Source organism: Oncorhynchus mykiss, chromosome 8, assembly GCF_013265735.2.
Source record: "Oncorhynchus mykiss isolate Arlee chromosome 8, USDA_OmykA_1.1, whole genome shotgun sequence".
Lineage (NCBI taxonomy): Eukaryota > Metazoa > Chordata > Actinopteri > Salmoniformes > Salmonidae > Oncorhynchus > Oncorhynchus mykiss.
In genome coordinates this window covers 38,603,844-38,621,635 of record NC_048572.1, presented here as the reverse complement: position 1 = coordinate 38,621,635, position 17,792 = coordinate 38,603,844, and the positions used below count along the sequence as shown (strand labels likewise).

Genomic DNA, 17,792 nt, shown 5'->3' with positions numbered 1-17,792 from the left:
TCTATTTTGTGAAGTGCACCAGTCCCTCCTGCAACAAAGCACCCCCACAACATGATGCTGCCACCTCCGTGCTTCACGGTTGGAATAGTGTTCTTCGGCAAGCAAGCCTCCCCCTTCTTCCTCCAAACATAACGATGGTCATTATGGCCAATTGGTTCTATTTTTGTTCCATCAGTCCAGAGGACATTTCTCCAAAAAGTACGATCTTTGTCCCCATGTGCAGTTGCAAACCGTAGTCTGTTTTTTTTATGCTGGTTTTGGACCAGTGGATTCTTCCTTGCTGAGCGTCCTTTCAGGTTATATCGAACTCGTTTTACTGTGGATATAGATACAGTATTGCAGTATTTTCACTTTGGATGAATTGCGTGCCCATAGTGAACTGCATCAAACTTTGTCCTAGATTGCTAATATATGCATATTATTATTACTATTGGATAGAAAACACTCTGAAGTTTCTAAAACTGTTTGAATTATGTCTGTGAGTATAACAGAACTCATAGGGCAGGCAATCTTCCAAACAAGAAGTGAAATTCTGAAAGTTGGGACAACTTTGACGTCATCGCCCCCTCCTTTCCCAACAAGATATGGATCTGGAAGCACTTCCTACGCCTTCCACTAGATGTCTTCATTCAGTAGAAAGTGGAATGGAGCATTTGCTGTGAACTTTGACCGAATGGGAGGGGAAATAGTCAGTGTCCCGACAGAATGCCATTTTCCTGTGGCACATTTCTCTGTGGGTGCTACCGCTGTTTCATTTGGCTCCAGATGAAAACGTATGATCCGGTTGGAACGTTATTGGATATATATGATAATAACATCCTGTAGATTGATTCTCTACTTAGTTTGACCAGTTTATTCGACCTGGAATATATCTTTTGGAAGTTTTCGTGCGAGTTACCTTGACCAGCAGCCAATTTTTGGGCACGTGAGCTGAAAGTGACAGCAAATGCAGCTACTTGGACACTAGTATTGGACAAGATGGAACAAAACAACGATTTATTGTGGAACTAGGACTCCTTGCACCACATTCTGATGAAAGATCATCAAAGGTAAGGGAATATTTATGTTGTAATTTCATATTTCTGTTGACTCCAACATGGCGGCGAAATACTGTTACGTCTGAGCGCCATCTCAGATTATTGCAATGTTAGGCTTTTTCAGTAACGTTAAAAAAAAATCTGACACAGCGGTTGCATTAAGAACCAGTGTATCTTTAATTATATGTAGAACATGTATCTTTAGTCAAAGTTTGTGATGAGTATTTCTGTTATCTGGCGTAGCTTTCTATAATTCCTCCGGATATTTTGGAGGAATTTCTGAACATGGCGTCAATGTAAAACCGAGATTTGTGGATATAAAAATGCATATTATCGAACAAAACATAAATGTACTGTGTAACATGTCATATGACTGTCATCTGATGAAGATTTTCTAAAGGTTAGTGATTCATTTTATCTCTTATCCTGCTTTTGTGATTTTATCTTTGGCTGGAAAAAATGACTGCGTTTTTCCTTTGATTTGGTGGTGGTCTAACATAAATATATGTTGTGTTTTCACTGTAAAACATTAAAATCTGACATGATGGGTAGATGAACAAGATGTTTATCTTTCATTTGAGGTATTGGACTTGTTAATGTGTGAAAGTTAAATATTTCTAAAGAATATTTTTGAATTCCCTGCGCCACCTTTTCAGCTGAACGGGGGGGTGGAGTTACCTCCTTGCCATAACAGGTAAAGAGACACTGAGTTTGAAGGTAGGCCTTGAAATACATCCACAGGTACACCTCCAATTGACCCAAATTATGTGAATTAGCCTATCAGTAGCTTCTAAAGCCATGATTTCATTTTCTGCAATTTTCCAAGCTGTTTAAAGGCACAGTCAACTTAGTGTATGTAAACTTCTGACCCACTGGAATTGTGATACAGTGAATTATAAGTGAAATAATCTGTTTGTAAACAATTGTTGGAAAAATTAATCGTGTCATGCACAAAGTTGATGTCCTAATCGACTTGCCAAAACTATAGTTTGTTAACAAGACATTTGTGGAGTGGTTGAAAAACAAGTTTTAATGACTCCAACCTAAGTGTATGTAAACTTCCGACTTCAACTCTATGATATGGGGAGGGAATATGGAACGGGAAGGAGAGCTGTGTGAGAAGATGCTCATATAGGGCCAGGGTGAAACCTTGACCGCACTGTGAGAGACAGAGAGAGACAGAGAAACAGAGTGTGAGAGAGAGAGAGAATGCGAGACAGAAAGAGAATACAAGATGTAGAGAGAATAGGAGATCATGTTATGTATAGTATGGGTTAGAGAAGGACAGTGTGATTGTCACGCCTTCTCCCGCTCTCCCTTTCTGGCACTCGAGGGCGCCAGGGTGCCCTTCATTACGCACACCTGTCACCTTCATTACTCGCATTACCTCTCACTGGACTCACCTGGACTCCTTCCCCTGCCCAGATGTTTCAAGTCCGTTGTTTAAAAAAAAGATTCTCCCTGTACCTGCTTCCCGTCTCCAGCGCTGTTCCTTACAGAACGCTGACACCACTATACGAAGCATCAGGGAGGCCTTTCTTTTTTGGTTGGTGACGTCGGGTCCAGTTTTCGTCACTGATGGAACCGGGGGTGCCTCAGCTAGCTCGTTGGGTTTCCACGCCTTAGCTGGCTCTAGAGGTCTTGCCTCATTGGGCTCAGCAGGCGCACATCCCCGTCATGCTTGAAGGGCACCTGGCTGCCATTCATTATGCACACCTGTCACCTTCATTACCTACAGCTGTGCAATATTGGACTCATCTGGACTCCATTACCTTGTTGATTACCCTCTCTATAACTGTCTTCTCCCCCGTTTGTTCCTGGTGTCAGCTTTAATGCTGTTATGTGTTTATGTCCAGACACTGTTTCTGTCCTGTTCCATGTCCGTTGCTAATTAAATGTTCTCCCTGTACCCGTTTCTCGTCTACCAGCGTCGATCCTTACAGTGGTAGGGTAGAATTTTGCCAGCTTTACTGCAACAGTGTGTTCAGGGCTCTGTGCCTAGAACTTCACAAATCACAGGCATCCCAATGAAGCTGAGTGACCAAATTAGGCAGAGAACTCTCATGCCATACTCTCCTGGGAACGGTGCTATGGAGTCGGTTGTGTGGAGGCTTGAGGGGGGGGGGGGTCATCAAATGGTTCATTTCAGGGGATTTTTGTGTAGTTTTTCTCTGTGATGCAAAGTGGGTAAATTGAATTCAGAGTTGAATGAGAAGCCTGGTTTAAGCCCAAAGGTAAAGCTTGATTTTACTAGAGCCAAATCAGATGGGTGTAAGAGCGGAGTTGATGGAGGGAGAAAAGGGAGGGACAGAGCGAGAGGGAGAGAGAGAGAAACATATGAAGAAAAAGGAAGAGTCACATAGGGAGAAGGTTAGAAAGAGAGGGATTGAAATACTGGGGAGAAGGAGACAGAGAAGAGAGGAAGCACAGGCAGAATCCTGGCACCTTGGTGATTAACAGCAGCATCAATGACCACACTTAGGCTTGGCTGGAGATAACACATAATAAGCAGCTCTCTGGCTTGCCTGGACACAAATGCACAGCACAACAACAAACACACACACACACAATTAAAGACGTATATGTGTGTGTGTATAACTGAGCGTTCTAAGACACAGGTGGTGTTGGAGAGATGAAGAACTCTCGAAAGATCAAGTGTAGGTGGAACAGACCTAGGTATGACTCTTTAAAAAATTATTGAAATCATAAAGCGTGACATAAAAGGGAATCAGAATGAATCCTTAGCGGAGTACATGCTGAACTCCGTGTTAAGCCTGGCCGCCGTCCAAACGCATCACACAGCTTAGACAGGATTTACGGGTGTTAACACGTTTGTCCACAGATTCCAGGCAATTAATCCTTTTCAAGGAAGCATCGCTAATTTGCCTGTTACAACTGACACAGGGCGCAGTCTTGGAGTTAAAACAAAATTAGGAGAACATTGACACATTTTATCCTCATCCCAAAACGTCTGACGCACTTTGCCATTTAGCATTACCATTCAAAAAATACAATAAAATGTATTTTTATAAATGTGTAGAGGGGGAAATCTACTAGTGAATGGGGAAGAAAAATCTACATTTACATATCAGGATATAATTTGACGACATATCCAATTGTATCGTTTTGACAATATCACAATAACATTTTTGCGCTAGTTTGGTGTACCTGCAGCAAAACTCAGTATTTTCTTTTACAGCCTGTTCTCCAGCTTCTTTTTAAATAGGGAGACAATTTGTTTTCAACACTTTTATTTCCATGACTGATCAAAACTCATTTTCTCGTGGCTCTCTCTTGTCCCTCTGCAGCAGACGTAGGGTGAGCAATATGTTTGGAACATCAAATCGCAGTAAAATCACAGTATTGAATCACAATACATATAGAATCGTGAGAACAGCAATACATGTCGTATCGACACCTAAGTATGGTGACGATATCGTATCGTGAGCTCCCTGTCAATTCCCAGCCCTAGAATTTACTTGAGAAAATAAGTGTCAAAACATGATGAAAGTAAGCTATATAATGGGATATTACCTGAGCAGAAAGGTGTAGAAAAATCCTTACAGTGGGTGTACTTACTGAGCTGATGAGAGGATAAGTAGTTTGAGCCTGGAGGCTGTTTTTACTCTGCTACTTCTAATGGAGCTATCACATTAACCTTCCTCAACCTCATAATCATCATCCTTCACCTATCACTTGTGTCTGGCCCTGTAAAAAAATAAAATCTCTATCCATCCGTCTTTTCCTCCCTCTTTCCTCTCATCGATCCGAAGCAGATAACATTGTTAGGTAGGGTGTAATCAGAGCAAAAAGCATGTTCAGGCCGTTACTGTGGTGAAACAGTACTTTGGGGTGTCTCGAGCACAGCTGTTTTAAAATTGAGTTTTTTAGCAGAGAGGGCAGGCGGACAGAGGAAGGTGTGGGGGCAGAGGGCTGAAAGGAACATAAACCCACGTGAGAATGAACACTCACAAAATCAAATTGTATTTGTCACATGCTTTGTAAAACAACAGGTGTAGACTAACAGTGAACTGCTTACTTACAGGTGTTTTTCCTACAACGCAGAGTTAAGAAAAAGAGGGCTTATCACTGAAATGACGAGACGGCCGATAGGGAGGAGGTCAGAGAACTGGCAGTGTGGTGCCAGGACAACAACCTCTCCATCAATGTGAGCAAGACAAAGGACCTGATTGTGGACAACAGGAAAACCAGGCCCCCAATTACATCGAGCGGGTCGAGAGTTTCGTGTTCCTTGGTGTCCACATCGTCAACGAACTATCATGGTCCAAACATACCAAGACAGTTGTGAAGAGGGCAAGACAAAACCTTTTCCCCCTCGGGAGACTGAAAAGTTTCGGCATTGGTACCCAGACCCTCAAAAGGTTCTACAGCTGCACCATAGAGAGCATCCTGACCGGTTTCATCACCGCCTGGTATGGCAACTGCTCGGTATCTTACTGTAAGGCGCTGCAGAGGGTAGTGCGAACGGCCCAGTACATAACTGGGGCCAAGCTTCCTGCCATCCAGGACCTATACAATAGATGGTGTCAGAGACTCCAGTCACCCAAGTTATAGACTGTTTTCTCTGCTACCGAACGGCAAGCGGTACCGGAGTGCCAAGTCTAGGACCAAAAGGCCCCTTAACAGCTTCTACTCCCAAGCCATAAGACTGCTGAACAATTAATAAAATCGGCACCAGACAATTTACATTGCTCTCCCCCCCCTCTTCCTTCTGTACACTGCTGCTACTCACTGTTTATTATCAATGCATAGTCACTTCACACCCACCTACTGTACATGTACAAATTACCCTGCACACTGACTCTTATTGTGTTGCGTTGCATTTTATTCATACTTTTTATTTTAGTCTACTTGCAAATATTTTCTTAACTCTTCTTGAACTGCACTGTTGTTGGTTAAGGGCTTGTAAGTAAGCATTTCACGGTAAAGTCTACACTTGTTGTATTCAGCACATGTGACAAATAACGTTTGATTCGAAGATACGAAAGAAAATTGTAAAAAATCTCTAGTGGCATAATGATAATTACACAATGAATAACAATAATGAGTTAAAGTAACATGGCTATATACAGGGAGTACCAGTACCGAGTCGATGTGTAGGGGTACAAGGTAATTGAGGTAGCTACGTACATACTGTATAGGTAGGGGTAAAGTGACTAGGTAACAGGATAGGAAATAGACAGTAGCAGCCGTGTAATGTGGTGAGTGTGAATGTTGGTGAGTGTGTGTCATCAGTATGCATGTGTGCGTGTGCTATGTGTGTGTGTGCGTCCAGTGTGTGTGCCTAGAGTCAGTGCAAGAAAGGGTCAATGCAGGTAGTCTGGGTAGCCATTTGATCAGCTATTTAGCAGTCTTATGGCCTGCTTAGTATCCTGTTGGTCTCAGACTTGGCGCCCCGGTACCACTTGCTGTGCGGTAACAGAGAGAACAGTCTACGGCTTGGGTGGCTGGAGTCTTTGACAATTTTTTGGGCCTTCCTCTGACACCACCTGGTGTAGAGGTCCTTACGGTGCTTACGTGCCCTCTTCCCAACTGTGTGGGTGTGTCTGGACCATGTTAATTTATTAGTTATAAGGACACAGAGGAACTTAAAGCTCTCGCCCCACTCCACTACTTGCCCTGCCGTTTCCTGTAGTCCACGTTCAGCTGCTTTGTCTTTCTGACTTTGAGGAAGTGGTTCTTGCCCTGGCACCACACTGCAATGTCTCTGACCTTCTCCATATAGGCTGCTTCATTGTTATCGGTGATCAGTCTTGCCATCGCCGTGTTGTCAGCAAACTTGATGATGGTGTTTGAGTCGTGCGCGGCCACGCAGTCGTGGATGAACAGGGAGTACAGAAGGGGACCAAACACACACCCCTGAGGGGCCCCTGTGTTGATGGTCAGCATGGTGGATGTGTTGTTACCTACCCTCGCCAGGACCCAGAGTCCCAGACCCAGAGTCCTGAGCTTAGAGTGGTACTAACCCCCCTCCTTTTGTCCAGGTGGGTGAGGGCAGAGTGGAGTGCAATACTGATTACGTCATTTGTTGATCTCTTGGGGCGATATGCAAATTGGACAGAGCCATGACCACCCTTCAAGGTATTTCATGGCTATAGAGTGCAACAGGGCTCGCACTTCTTCCATATTTCTGTCACTCTCTTATCCCTCTCCAATCTGTCTATCATGCTCACCGTGTTCCTGATTATGTTTCTCTCTTACGCAGTTGTCTCCCGCTCCCTCAAACACGCCTGATGCGCCTTCGTGTGTGGATTGATTTTTGCCAACGTGTCCTCACTGAAAACCATTTCCAAATCCCACATGTGCTTCAGTGAACGCACACGTGCACACATGCAGATCATCTGAGTGGTATCTGCAGACTTCAGCTTGGCTTCTCCCTCTTATCAGAGCAGGTTGAGGGATCATCACATTCTAACCCCCCTCTAAACACAGGATCATAGCGACAGAGGGTGTACAGAGAGCTGTGTGTGTGTGTGTGACCTAAGAGGGCGTCAGAGAACTCATTCCCCCGATAAGAATCTCAGTTGGGATTAGGTCTTAACACTCTCAAGCTCTCTCGCTCTCTTTCTCTCTCTCCCTCAGACAGACACACACACAAATCTGCGGCTTCAGTATTGCTTACCGCCTCTCTATCTTTTGTCATCCCCTCTCCCTCTCTCGCCCCGCCTTTTCTCTTGAAAGTTCTCTCTTCCCATAACCCTCTTCCCACTCCAAGATCATTCATTTTAATCTATATCAAAGCAAACCATCTTTCTCGCTTTAACGCAGTCTTTTCATCCTTATCTTTCAAACTCCTCTCCTCCCTCTCTGTTTTTCCATCTCCATTTCTCCTCCTTCTCCCCCATCCTCTCCGCATCCTCTTTTCTATCTATTGTTCTCTGCTTGTTCAATTATTATCATAGACCAAATAATGACAATAATAATCATATATAATGGTTATATATATTTTTTTATGCCACTCAAAGCTCTAACACATTAATTAACTGAGAGACTTCAATATTTTATGGCAGGGTGAGACAGTCCACAGAGCCAAACATAACACAGGTAGTCATGACAGAGATATGAAGTCCATTAGTCTAACCTCAAGGTTGACAAGTAGGTGGACAGTAGGGTAACGGAGAAACCTAATGTTTACTAATGGTTACTTGTGGTTACTAATGTTTACTTACATGCTTCCTGTAGTTGAGCTGCTGTCAGTGGGCAGAGAACCATTGGAGCGTTCCATCTGAGCCAGTCTGAGAAACACAGATGAGTTAATGAACGTTAAGTTTGGGGTCAATGCCTACGAAGCATTACTGGGTACAGAAGAAACTGCTGCTGGCTAGTGCACCATTCTAGGTGACCGGATGAAATGTGACCTAACGAGTGGACAACAAACATCTGACATTGAGACAGAGTTCAGTCCAACAGCCAGAGGATCAGCCACTACAATATGGGATCCAATTATGACATGAGATGGATTACAGTACAGTGACTGGGATGAGAGGTTCAGAACCACACTGGTCCAATCCCATTGGGCACGGGTGGAGTGTTGTTGTTGTGATAGATCCATGCGGTTGGGAGGGGAATACAGTGGATTACTGGCCCTACACTGGCCCACGGCTAACACTGGGATAGGGCTAGTATGCTAATACAGAGTCTGCGTGTACAGTATGTGTATGTTTGCGTTTGCACATGTGAGTGTGTGTGTGTGCGTCAAGGCAGCTTGTTAACTGGTAACAGTGAGGTGCATTGAGCTGTGGGTTAATGGTTCATGAAAGCTGTTAAGAAGCCTTTTGGACCTAGACTTGGTGCTCCAGTACAGCTTGCCATGCAGTAGCAGAGAGAACAGTCTATGACTGGGGTGGCTGGATTCTTTGGCAATTTTATGGGCCTTCCTCTGGTATAGAGGTCCTGGATGTCAGGAAACTTGGCCCCAGTGATGTACTGGGCCATTCACACTACCTTCTGTAGTGCCTTGTGGTCAGAGGCCGAGCAGTTGCCATACCAGGCGGTGATGCAACCAGTTAGGATGCTCTCAATGGTGTAGCATATGGAATGGCTGAAACTGAGGGGGCACCATAATATTTGCAAGGGAGGCTAGCCCTACTGTCTCTAATTTAATGGACAACAGTGTTGACGACATAGGCGGTAATACATTGCATTCGTTAAGAATTGAGACCCCCTTTTTCCACATTTTGTTACGTTAAACTAAAACAGAAATATTACATTTACATAAGTATTCAGACCCTTTACTCAGTACTTTGTTGAAGCACCTTTGGCAGCTATTACAGCCTTGAGTATTCTTGGGTAGGACAATACAAGCTTGGCAGACCTGTATTTGGGGAGTTTCTCCCATTCTGCAGATCCTCTCAAGCTCTCAATCATATCAAGCTCTGTCAGGTTGGATGGGGAGCGTTGCTGCACAGCAATTTTCAGGTCCCTCCAGAGATGTTCGATCTGGTTCAAGTCCGGGCTGTAGCTGGGCCATTCAAGGACTTGTCCCGAAGCCACTTCTGCATTGCCTTGGCTGTGTGCTAAGGGTCGTTGTCCTGTTGGAAGGTTAACCTTCGCCCCAATCTGAGGTCCTGAGCGCTTTGGAGCAGGTTTTCATCAAGGATCTCTCTGTACTTTGCTCCATTAATCTTTCCCTCGATCCTGACTAGTCTCCCAGTCCCTGCCGTTGAAAAACATCCCCACAACATGATGGTGCCACCACAATGCTTCACAGTAGGGATGGTATTGGCCAGGTGATGAGCGGGTCCTGGTTTCCTCCAGACGTGATGATGAGCTCAATGTTGGTTTCATCAGACCACATTTTTTTTTCTGTCATGTGCCTTTTACTGAGCAGTGGCTTCCATCTGGCCACTCTACCATAAAGGCCTGCATGGTGGAGTGCCCCAGAGATGGTTGTCCTTCTGGAAGGTTCTCCCATCTCCACAGAGGAACTCTGGAGCTCTGTCAGAGTGACCATCGGGATCTTGGTTACCTCCCTGACCAAGGCCCTTCTCCCCCGATTGCTCAGTTTGGCCGGGCAGCAAGCTCTAGGAAGAGTCTTGATGGTTCCAAACTTCTTCCATTCATGATGGATTCCACTGTGTTCTTCGGGACCTTCAGTGCTGCAGAAATGCTTTGGTACCCTTCCCCAGATCTGTGCCTCAACACAATCCTGTCTTGGCGCTCTACGGACAATTACTTTGACCTCATGGCTTGGTTTTTGTTCTACAATGCACTGTCAACTGTGGGACAATATTTTGACAGGTGTATGCCTTTCCAAATCATGTCCAATCAATTTAATTTACTACAGACGGATTCCAATCAAGTTGTAGAAACATCTCAAGGATGATCAATGGAAACAATGCAATTTCGAGTATCATCATTTTTTTGAAATTGCAAACATTTGTCACAATGGGGTTTTGTTTGTAGATTGATGAGGGAAAATGTTTTTCATCCATTTTAGAATAAGGCTGTAACATAACCAAATGTGTAAAAAATGAAGGGGTCTGAATACTTTCCGAATGCACTGTATATATTATCAACTTCTACACGACCAACTGCTAGCGTACTGCTCTATCCTGGAATGAGTGTCATCATGAGAGAGCTGGGGTGACTGGGAAAGCCTGGAGAGGGGGAATGGAAGGGTGGAGATGGGTACAAAATGAGACACAATAACACAACCAAAAAGACTGATAACAAAATCAAATCAAATCAGCAGTGAGAAATCAATGAATATAATAAATAAACAAACAAATCAACAACAGAAGATTTTGATGATCTAGGTAGCCAGTCAGGAGTTACTGCACCGCTAGTGGGATGAAAGGATGTTAGGAGGAAGAGGATGCTGTGAGGAAGAGGAGGAGGAAGTGCTTGCTTGGTAGATCGGGCAGACAGGCAACATGCGGTGTGACGGCTGAGTGGGGGTGGTTGGAGTGGTGTATTTTAGATGTCGGGAACATTCTGATCTGGAGGGGGGACACATGCAGATACTCACTCATACTGCTCCGGACACATGCTGATGAGAGTGACGGGACTGCAAGAGAAACGGACGGGAAGGGAGGGGAGGAGAGGAAAGGCACCACAGAAAATCAATATTTAGGACCACATAACAGGAACACGTTCAAGAACCAAATACAACAGGAGGAGAGTACAGGTGGTAGGGTTCCAACCAACAGCATAAGAGGGTCAATGCTTGGTACAGCCAGAAGTGTGTGACAACAGGAGCACGCAGCACACCAGGTAGATGTTGCCCTTAGGCACAGGTCTAGTATCAGCTTGCCCACACCAAATCCTAACCTTTACTATTGTAGAGGAAAATACACTGACCTTAGGAGCAAGTTCATCCTATTCTCAAAGCGTGCTCCAAATAAAATCTTCCCTTTCGTCTTAAGCCTATGGTCCAATGGTTTCTAGTAATTAAACTATTAAGTTCCAAGTGATATTGTAACTGAGTTCCTATTTAAATCATTTTAGTGGAATAGTAACTTACAAGCAAGGCTATGCAGCTCCAAGCCTGTATTTACTGTAGTAGCTAAGTATGCCTTTTAATTTCAGCACTGTTGCAAGGACAAATGTGCAGCTATTATTAGGCTTACTTGACATTTGCCAGCATTACCGAGATTATCAAAATACCAAAATACCATATCCTATCTGTGCCATTCCCTTATTACAGTTACATTTCATTTGTAGTCTTCAAAATGTCTAAACTTGTAATGCACAGTGCCGAAAAAAATGAATTTAATGTACCGAAAAATAACAGTTGCTAAATATAGATGTGACAGGAAGAGAAGGAAAGGACGTTTGAGATGCTAAGGTAATTGCTTGTGAGCTCTGAAAGTTAGATCATTCCTTGTGTTATAGTTCGCAATAAGAAAGTGGAGACATCCAAACGCAAAACGCTGAATCGTGGATGTGTGTGTCTCACATTGGTAAAGAAAGCTGTAGTCACTTCTCTGCCAAAATGAGACTCCTATTGTACATGATCACTCAGTGAAGGAGAGATTTCGTTATTTGGGACTGCTGTCTGCAGTCTGCTAGCACTTTGTGCACCCCCGTTAACTGGTGACATAAGGACGTTTTTTTTTAGAGAGGACAACACCAACTAGGGTTTCAGTATATTTTTTTCAAAACCAGACAGACACACTGCTGTGATGAGACGGTTTTCTCTCCTTCAATTTTTCTCATGACAGGCTGGATGGGTGCCATCTTATGAAAAAGATGAAGAGAGCGAGGGAGGAAGGAAGGAGAGAGGGCGACCTTTGGAGCGTTTAGCTCTGACTAATGTTGGTGCTGCTGCTGTATAGAGCACAGTCAGAACAGGCAGCAGGAGTAAGGGGCCTGGAGAGTCAGTTATGCTGGGCCTTAAGAGTTCACTTTTCCCTGGGATGGCAGCAGGCCAAAGGACAGCGCAACTACAGCCAACCTCCCTGGCTATACTGAGTAACCACTTTTAACCACCGTGATCTACAGGAATGATATTGTCACTGTCAACAACCAGCAACTATAGAAAAAAGTTAGAAATTCACAATGATCACATGACAAACACAAACATGTTCAATGTATACCCCTGATATAGAATAGTCCCCTTTCTGACAAAATGTGAAGGAATAACTGTTGGCATAACTATTTTCTGGTAAAAACAATTCTTCAAATTATTTTTAAACACATTGCAGATTCATTGAAATTCACACCTAAACAAAAACTTGTCTCTGCATTGAAGCATGTCCCTGGCACCATCAGGGATACATTGTGTGTGTGTGTGTGTGTGTGTGTGTGTGTGTGTGTATTTGTGTATTATGGAAAGGGACTGACTGGTATGTACAAAGCCAGCAGTAGACTCCCACACTGACTCTGAAAATGAAGGGGAGGGAAGGGCATTTTCAAATGCAAAGCCTTGATCACATGATGTTGTGTGTGCAGAGTCCTGAATATACTGTGGTGTCAAATGTGATACCATACAGAGATGTTGCTGGAGTTTCTACAACAACTAGCCTACATGGCACACCACCATACACACACCCACACCCACACACACACACACACACACTGTTGCATGTGTTGAGTGTTCCATACTGTAGCAAAAGGTTTTCCTTATCAGTATTGTTTGCATGATGTTGTGTTATATATTCTATCTTTTCACTGAATACCAAAACACGTATTGAATCCAATTCAATCCTGATTATTTCAAACACACTTGTATGCCAGTGCAGCTCAACAGGTCTTGAGGGACAAGCTGCCCTGACACTCACTTTTTAACTTAAATCTCTTTTGGGATAGGGGGCAGCATTTTCACTTTTGGATGAATAGCATGTCCAGAGTGAACTGCCTCCTACTCTGTCCCAGATGCTAATATATGCATATTATTATTTGTATTGGATAGAAAACACTCTGAAGTTTCTAAAACTGTTTGAATGATGTCTGTGAGTATAACATAACTCATATGGCAGGCGAAAACCTGAGAAAAATCCAGCCAGGAAGTGGGACATTTGAGGTTTGTAGTCTTTCAAAGCTTGGCCTCCCGAATTCACATTGCGATATCAAATCAAATCACATTTTATTTGTCACATACACATGGTTAGCAGATGTTAATGCGAGTGTAGCGAAATGCTTGTGCTACTAGTTCTGGCAATGCAGTAATAACCAACAAGTAATCTAGCTAACAATTCCAAAACTACTACCTTATAGACACAAGTGTAAAGGGATAAAGAATATGTGCATAAAGATATATGAATGAGTGATGGTACAGAGCGGCATAGGCTAGATACAGTAGATGGTATTGAGTGCAGTATATACATATGAGATGAGTATGTAAACAAAGTGGCATAGTTAAAGTGGCTAGTGATACATGTATTACATAAAGATGCAGTAGATGATATAGAGTACAGTATATACGTATACATATGAGATGAATAATGTAGGGTATGTAAACATTACATTAGGTAGCATTGTTTAAAGTGGCTAGTGATATATTTTACATCATTTCCCATCAATTCCCATTATTAAAGTGGCTGGAGTTGAGTCAGTGTGTTGGCAGCAGCCACTCAATGTTAGTGGTGGCTGTTTAACAGTCTGATGGCCTTGAGATAGAAGCTGTTTTTCAGTCTCTCGGTCCCAGCTTTGATGCACCTGTACTGACCTCGCCTTCTGGATGATAGCGGGGTGAACAGGCAGTGGCTCGGGTGGTTGTTGTCCTTGATGATCTTTATGGCCTTCCTGTGACATCGGGTGGTGTAGGTGTTCTGGAGGGCAGGTAGTTTGCCCCCGGTGATGCGTTGTGCAGACCTCACTACCCTCTGGAGAGCCTTACGGTTGTGGGCGGAGCAGTTGCCGTACCAGGCGGTGATACAGCCCGACAGGATGCTCTCGATTGTGCATCTGTAGAAGTTTGTGAGTGCTTTTGGTGACAAGCCGCATTTCTTCAGCCTCCTGAGGTTGAAGAGGCGCTGCTGCGCCTTCTTCACGATGCTGTCTGTGTGGGTGGACCAATTCAGTTTGTCTGTGATGTGTACGCCGAGGAACTTAAAACTTACTACCCTCTCCACTACTGTTCCATCGATGTGGATAGGGGGGTGTTCCCTCTGCTGTTTCCTGAAGTCCACGATCATCTCCTTAGTTTTGTTGACGTTGAGTGTGAGGTTATTTTCCTGACACGACACTCCGAGGGCCCTCACCTCCTCCCTGTAGGCCGTCTCGTCATTGTTGGTAATCAAGCCTACACTGTTGTGTCGTCCGCAAACTTGATGATTGAGTTGGAGGCGTGCGTGGCCATGCAGTCGTGGGTGAACAGGGAGTACAGGAGAGGGCTCAGAACGCACCCTTGTGGGGCCCCAGATTTGAGGATCAGCGGGGTGGAGATGTTGTTGCCTACCCTCACCACCTGGGGGTGGCCCGTCAGGAAGTCCAGTACCCAGTTGCACAGGGCGGGGTCGAGACCCAGGGTCTCGAGCTTGATGACGAGCTTGGAGGGCACTATGGTGTTAAATGCCGAGCTGTAGTCGATGAACAGCATTCTCACATAGGTATTCCTCTTGTCCAGATGGGTTAGGGCAGTGTGCAGTGTGGTTGAGATTGCATCGTCTGTGGACCTATTTGGGCAGTAAGCAAATTGGAGAGGGTCTAGGGCACATATGTCAGAGTCAAGGCCCGCGGGCCACATCCGGCCCACAAGAAGGTTTTTTACGGCCCCTGGGATGATCTTGATTTATTATTAGAACCGGCCCGCAGCAAGCCGGCAGCCCGCAGATCTTTTACACGCACCAATACTACATTTCCCACAATGCAAAGGTGACGCACCGAGCAGTAGGCTGCTTCATTTCAATATTTATTGGCACAGCAGTCGTCAGCATCACAGTAAAATTAACTTTCAGATACCCATCAAAAATGGCAAAACGGAAGGTGTATACTGAGAACCGGGGGTTTCAAACAAGGTGGGAGTCGGAGTATATGTTCACGAAGGTAGCTGGAAAACCTGTGTGTCTTCTGTGTGGAGAAAGTGTGGCGGTACTGAAAGAGTATAATCTGAGACGACATTATGAAACGAAACACGCGGACACACACGCGGACGCAACTGTCAAGGCCAGTTTTATTTTGGCAGAAGAGATCGCTAAATCAGCCCGGCCATTTACGGAGGGGGATTTCATCAAAAACTGCATGATTAAAGTTTGTGACGAAGTTTGCCCAGAAAAAAGGCAACTCTTTTTAAATGTGAGTCTGAGCAGAAACACCATTGCCGAGAGAGTAGACCAGTTGTCCATCAATCTAAAAGAGCAGCTTGTGAAAAAGGGAAAAGATTTTATTGCATATTCCTTGGCTGTGGATGAGAGCACCGACATTTCTGACATTGCCCAGTTGTCAATTTTCATCCGCGGAGTGGACTCCAACCTAAGCGTGACAGAGGAGTTTTTGGCTTTACGTCCTATGCATGGCACAACTACGGGGCATGATTTGTATGAAGAGGTGTCAAGATGTGTAAATGAGATGGAGCTGCCTTGGGAAAAACTCGTGGGTTTGACAACCGACGGAGCACCTGCGATGTGTGGACACAGGAGCGGACTGGTGGCGAAGATACGGGAAAAGATGCAAGAGGAAAACGCGACAGGTGAGCTGACAGCTTATCATTGTATCATACACCAGGAAGCGTTGTGCGGTAAAGCCTTGAAAATGGAGCATGTAATGAGCATCATCACGCGCACAGTTAACTTTATCAGAGCCAAAGGTTTGAATCACCGCCAGTTCAAGGCATTTCTGACGGAGTTAGAAACGGAGCATGGTGATTTGCCTTATCATACAGAGGTGCGATGGCTAAGCCAGGGAAAGGTGCTTCAAAGATGTTTCGAGCTTCGTGAGGAGATTTGTCTGTTCTTGGACAGCAAAGGGAAAGACACAACACAACTCCGAGACGAAATGTTTCTGTGTGAAATGGCTTTTCTGTGTGACATTACGAGTCATCTGAATGCAATAAACTTGCAGCTGCAGGGTCGGGATCGTGTCATCTCTGATATGTACAGTACAGTGAAGGCATTTAAAACCAAACTGACTCTGTGGGAGACGCAGATGCGGAAAGAAAATTTGAGCCACTTTCCCAGCTGCCAGACCATGAAAGAGAAGCTCTCTACCAGTGCGTTCCCGAGCACACAGTTGGCTGATAAAATAGGTATGCTTGCCGCTGACTTTCGACGCCGATTTGCTGACTTTGAAGCACAAAAAAGCAGGTTGGAACTGCTCGGTAACCCATTTGCTGTTGACGTGGAAAGCTCACCACCAAACCTCCAAATGGAGTTGATTGACCTCCAATGCAATGATGCACTGAGGGCAAAATATGCGGCAGTGGGTGCTGCGGAGTTCGCCCGTTTCCTCCCCGGCACAATGCCCCAGCTGCGCATCCAGGCTGCTCAAACGTTGTCTATGTTTGGCAGCACATACCTGTGTGAACAACTGTTTTCTTTGATGAACCTGAACAAAACATCACACAGAAGTCGACTTACTGCTGAACACCTCCACTCAATTCTGAGGATTTCTTCAGCTCAGAGCCTTACCCCGAACATTGATGAACTTGTGGAAAAGATGGGACACCACCAAGTATCACCCTCAACCTCAAACAAGTGAACATTACTGTGCAATCACATATTTAGAGTTTTTACTCAGTTCAAGTTTAAAAGTTAAAATTTAATATTTGTTTTCACTGCATGTTACTTCTCCTTAAACAAAGTGTTGTTTTTGATTAATAGATTTTTGCACTTTATTTTTTTGTATTTCAATCCAATTATATTTTAAAAATATTTCAGTTGAGTGGATGATAGAAAATTGCTATTATTGTTTTTTCTTTGAAGTAAATTTAGCCCACTTTTGCTAAAATAGAAAATATAGTCTACTGATGGTGCCTTGAATACCGGTTTCTTTCATTTAATGTTCATGTTATGGGGATATTTATATAAAGGAAATTTGTCTTTTGTGTCTGTTGAAAATTAAAGATTACTGACAGAGCCATAAGAAAATATTGCTTTATTTATCTGATCATATTGTAATATATTTGTTAGGTTTTCAGTAGGTTCAATTAGGTTCACTAGACTATATGCGTCATTTAAAAATTTTTCAATGAACATTCGAACAGTCCGGCCCTCGTCTTGTAGCTGATTTTTTTATTTGGCCCTCCGTCCATTTGACTTTGACACCCCTGGTCTAGGGTGTCAGGTAGGGTGGAGGTGATATGGTCCTTGACTAGTCTCTCAAAGTACTTCATGATGACGGAAGTGAGTGCTA

The 17,792-nt window shown here is 44.1% G+C and overlaps 1 protein-coding gene across 9 annotated transcripts in view; it reads right to left on the bottom strand.

The window, feature by feature from the left end:
• The window catches only part of LOC110530912 (utrophin), a 169,406-nt gene that overhangs the window by 19,963 nt on the left and 131,651 nt on the right, over window positions 1-17,792 (bottom strand). For 7 of the 9 annotated variants that reach the window (XM_036985449.1, XM_036985446.1, XM_036985441.1 and 4 more), the window contains exons 17-18: window positions 11,029-11,067; window positions 8,228-8,293 (exon numbers count right to left, since the gene is read on the bottom strand). In XM_036985449.1, coding sequence (XP_036841344.1) covers window positions 8,228-8,293; window positions 11,029-11,067 — 105 coding nt within the window. The remainder of the gene's footprint in view (window positions 1-8,227; window positions 8,294-11,028; window positions 11,068-17,792) is intronic. The other 2 variants (XM_036985443.1, XM_036985444.1) reach the window with 1 other exon arrangement.